The 4,567-nt window shown below is 73.4% G+C and overlaps 1 protein-coding gene across 1 annotated transcript; it reads left to right on the forward strand.

The window, feature by feature from the left end:
* Window positions 1-855: 855 nt before the first annotated feature.
* Window positions 856-2,947, forward strand: LAMTOR1 (late endosomal/lysosomal adaptor, MAPK and MTOR activator 1). Its single transcript, XM_075412610.1, has 6 exons — window positions 856-1,020; window positions 1,541-1,686; window positions 1,946-2,023; window positions 2,136-2,262; window positions 2,496-2,785; window positions 2,872-2,947. Exons 1-5 carry the CDS (start codon window positions 979-981, stop codon window positions 2,586-2,588), a joined length of 486 nt encoding a protein of 161 aa, XP_075268725.1. The 5' UTR covers window positions 856-978; the 3' UTR covers window positions 2,589-2,785; window positions 2,872-2,947.
* Window positions 2,948-4,567: the final 1,620 nt, after the last annotated feature.

Here is a 4,567-nt window from a genome sequence, read left to right on the forward strand (position 1 = left end):
TCTGGAGGGCACCGGGAGGCACTGGGAGCACTGGGGGACACTGGGAACATGGAGGCACTGGGTGGTACTGGGAAGCCACTGGGGACACTGGGAGTACGGGGGGCACTGGGAGCACTGTGGGGCACTGGGTAGTACTAGGGGTGCACTGGGCACACTGGGAGCACTGTGGTGCACTGGAGGCACTGGGGACACTGGGAGGCACTGGATAGTACTGGGAGACACTGGGAACACTGCAGGGCACTGGGAGGCGCTAGGAGGCACTGGGAGCAGTGGGGACACTGGGGGCACTGGGAGCGCTGCGGGGCACTGGGAGGCACTGGGACACTGGGGCACTGGGAGGCACTGGGAGACACTGGGAGGCACTGGGAGGCACTGGGAGCAGTGGGGCACTGGGAGGCACTGGGAAGCAGTGGGGACACTGGGGGCGCTGGGAGGCACTGGGAGACACTGGGGGGCACTGGGAGCAGTGGGGGCACTGGGAGGCACTGGGGGGCACTGGGAGTCGCACCCCCCCCCCGGCCCCGCGCGCCGCCCGCCGCCACGCCCCCGCGCCACGCCCCGTCGGGGCGGGGCGGGGTGGAGGCTGGCGCCCACGTGACCGCGCGCGCACGTGCCCTTCGCCCGCAGCCGCGTGACGGAGCCCGCGCGCGGGCGCTGTCCCCGCCCCGTGACGCCCCGGGCGGGCGGGGCCGCGCGCGACAAGGGCGGGCCTCGCCATCCTCCCCCCCTCTCTGCGCTCTGATTGGTTTCCCTTCACGTGACCCCGGCGCCTTTAGGCGGGGCGGGGAGTCACGGCGGCTCGTCGCTCCTCATTGGCTCCCTCTCCCCACGTGATGTCGGCTCACGGGGCGGGCGGTGGCGGCGGCGAGCAGCAGGCGGCTCCGCCCTCTCCTCTCTCACGTGACCGGCGCGGCCGGGCCCCCTCCCGGACACCGTAGCGGCGGCTCCGCGCCCGGCCGGGCCCTGCTGCGCCTCGCCATGGGCTGCTGCTACAGCAGCGAGGCCGAGGCCTCCGACCAGGTGGGCCCGGGGCGGGGGGGGGGGGGGGGGGGGAGACCGGGCCTGAGGCCCGGGGCCGCTCCGGGGCGGGGAGGGGGGAACTGGGGCTGGGCCTGAGGCCGCTCCGGGGCGGGGGGGGGGACAGGGCCTGAGGCCCAGGGCCGCTCCGGGGCTGGGGGGGGAACCGGACCTGAGGCCCAGGGCCGCTCCGGGGCGGTGGGGGGGGAACCGGGACCGGGGCGGGGACCGGGACCGGGCCTGACGCCCGGGGCTGCTCCGGGGCTGGGGGGGGAACCGGGACCGGGCCTCAGGCTGCTTCGGGGCGGGGGGGGGCCGGGCCTGAGGCCTGGGGGTGCTCCCGGGGGGGGGGGGGAATCGAGCCCCTGGGCCAGGCCCCCTCCGGGCCCCCCGCGGCGGGCGGGGACCGGGCACCGGCTTCGGCCCGGGGTAGAGGAGCCCGCCCGGGGGTTACCCCCGAGCCGGGGATGCCCGGGGAGCGGCGGGGAGCGCCGGGCCTGATTCTGACCACCCCCCCCCCCAGGAAGAGGAGACGAAGCGGCTGCTGGAGCCGGCGGCCAGCCCCCCGGACAAGGCGCTGAGCGGGGCCGAGCAGAGCTACCCCAGCCTGCCGGCGGCGCGCACCGACGAGCAGGCCATGCTCTCCTCCATCCTCGCCAAAACCGCCATGTGAGCCCCCTCCTCCTCCTCCTTCCCCCTCCGGGGCCGAGGGGACCCCCCCGGGGCGAGGGGAGGGGCGAGCCCCCTCCATGGCGGGGGACACCCTGCTCTCCCTGGGGGGCTGTGCCCCGGGCGGGTTGGGGCCGGGCGGGGGGCACGGCGCGGGGTGAGGCCCGAAGCCCCCCGGCACGGTGCTGAGCTGGGGGGGGGCTGCGAACCCGCCGCGGGACCCGCTGCCTCCTGTCCCCCCCCCGTTGTCCCCCCCCAGCAACATCATCGACGTCTCAGCGGCCGATTCCCAGGGCATGGAGCAGCACGAGTACATGGACCGGGCGCGGCAGTACAGGTGGGCTCGGACCCCCCCTCCTGCACCCCCCGGCTGTGGGGCGGCGCGCAGGGACCCCCCCCACCCCCTGGGGAGGGGTGGGGGCCCGGCGCTGACCCCCACCCCTCGGCAGCACCCGCCTGGCCGTGCTGAGCGGCGCGCTGACGCGCTGGAAGAAGCTCCCGCCGCTGCCCTCGCTCACCCACCAACCGCACCAAGTGCTGGCCAGCCAGCCCGTCCCCTTCGCCGACCTCCAGCAGGTGAGGGGCTGGGGGGGGGCCCCGAATGCCCCCCCACCACGGGCAGCCCCCCTCGGCGCCGGCACCGGGGCTCGACGCCCCGAAACGATGCCAGAACCGCTCCCCCCCCGCCAAGGGGCTGCTGGAGCAGGGTGCTTCCCCCACCCCCCACCCCGGTGCTGAACGCCACCGCGTCCTCGTGGGGGACGGGGACTGGGGGGGGGGACACCCGGTGACGCCGCTGTCGCCCACAGGTGTCACGGATTGCCGCCTACGCCTTCAGCGCGCTCTCCCAGATCCGCGTCGACGCCAAAGAAGAACTGGTTGTACAGTTCGGCATCCCCTGAGCCCACCATGCCTCCCCCCCCAGCGCTTCGGGCTCCTTTTTGGGTTGAGTTTTGGGGTTTTGGGTGGTTTTTTTTGGTTCGCCCCCTTCCTGTTTTTTGCCGCGACGCAGCTCGGAGAGACGCTTGGGTTCCCGCCGCTCGCCGAGGCGCCCGTCGGCACCCACCCCGCTCGGGGGCTGCTGCTCCTCGTGGGGGGGGTGAGTGGGGAGGGAAGGGGGGGGGGTGGGCACTCGCTGTGCACGTGGCTGGGGGTCCTGACCCTCCCCCCCTCTCATATTTACAGGTCCGGAGCTCGGTTTTGGGGCGGCTTTTTTTTTAATTAATTATTATTTCTGGTAGATAAAACCCCGTTCACCCGGCACCCGCCTCCTCTGCTCCGCGCCGGCACCAGCGTGGGGGGGTCACGGCCCCCTGCCCCTTCCTGGAGTGGGTACGGGGGGTTTGGGGGGAGAGGGTCACGGCCCCTTGCCCCTTCCCAGAGCAGGTATGGGGATTTGAGGGGGGGGTCACAGCCCCTTTTGGGGGTGGGTGACAGCCCCCTGCCCTTCCTGGAGCAGGTACAGGGGTTTGGGGGTGGGGGGGGTGTCACATAGCCCCCTGCCCCTTCCCGGAGCAGGTATGGGGGGTTGGAGGGGAGGTCATGGTCCCCTTGCCCCTTCCCAGAGCAGTTATGGGGATTGAGGGGGGTGGTCATGGCCCCCTGCTCCTTCCTAGAGTGGGTACAGGGATTTGAGGGGGGGGTCACAGCCCCCTGCCCTTCCTGGAGCAGGTACGGGGGTTTGGGGGGGGGGGTGTTGTGTCACGTAGCCCCCTGCCCCTTCCCGGAGCAGGTACGGGGGGTTGGAGGGGGGGGGGGGTCACGGCCCCTTGCCCCTTTTCAGAGCAGTTATGGGGATTTAGAGGGGGGTCATGGTTCCCTGCTCCTTCCTAGAGTGGGTACAGGGATTTGAGGGGGGGGTCACAGCCCCTTTTGGGGGTGGGTGACAGCCCCCTGCCCTTCCTGGAGCAGGTACGGGGGTTTGGGGGGGGGGGTGTTGTGTCACGTAGCCCCCTGCCCCTTACGGGAGCTGGGATGGGGGTTTGGGGGGAAGGGGGAGGTCGGTCGGTCATGGCCCCCTGCCCCTTCCCAGAGCAGGTACAGGGGTTTGAGGAAGGGGGGGGGGTGTCTCATGTGGCCTCCTGCCCCTTCCCAGAGTGGGTACAGGGGTTTGAGGGGGGGTCACAGTCCCTTTGGGGGGTGGGTGGCAGCCCCCTGCCCTTGTCCACAGTGGGTATGGGGGTTTTGAGGGGGAGGGGGGGGGGGGTGTCACATCCCCCTGCACCTTCCCAGAGCAGGTACAGGGACTTGAGGGGGGGGGTCACAGCCCCTTTGGGGGGTGGGTGATGGAACCCTGCCCCTTCCTGGACCGGGTATGGGGATTTGGGGGGGGGGGGGGGGGGTGGGACAGGCCTTGCCTTGGGGCCTCGTTACTGAGCCCCAGTCCAGTCTCCCAGCTGGTTACTGGGACCCACTGGACTCCCCCCCCCCCCCCCCCCCCCAGCGAGTCAGGCTCCGCTCGGGGGGGGAACACGACCCCCGGGGGCTGTCAGGCCCTGCTCCCCCCCGCCCCAGCCCCACGCGTGTCCGGTACCTTCCACAGCCGCCTGCCCTCCCCCGCCGTCGCCACGGCAACCGGCTCCCGGCGGCCCCCGCGGCTCTCGCGAGATCCCAGCCTCTCGCAACGCCCGCCGGGATTGGTAGTCCCCGCCGCGCCCTCCTTGGGCGGCGGCCAATGGGGACGCGGCGCGCGGGGAGGGGGGGGGAGCGGAAGCCGCCGTTTGAATCCGGGCGGCAGCCGCGGGGCGGGGCTCCGGGAGAGCAGGGGGAGGGGCGGGGCCACCGGCGGGGCGGGGGTACGGTCCCGGGGGGCGGGGTTACGGTGTCCCCCCCCGCGGGGGTGTGTGGGTGTGCTCGCGCGCGCCTTCGCCGTCCCGGGGCG

This window comes from Opisthocomus hoazin, unplaced genomic scaffold, assembly GCF_030867145.1.
Source record: "Opisthocomus hoazin isolate bOpiHoa1 unplaced genomic scaffold, bOpiHoa1.hap1 HAP1_SCAFFOLD_248, whole genome shotgun sequence".
Classification (NCBI taxonomy): Eukaryota; Metazoa; Chordata; class Aves; order Opisthocomiformes; family Opisthocomidae; genus Opisthocomus; species Opisthocomus hoazin.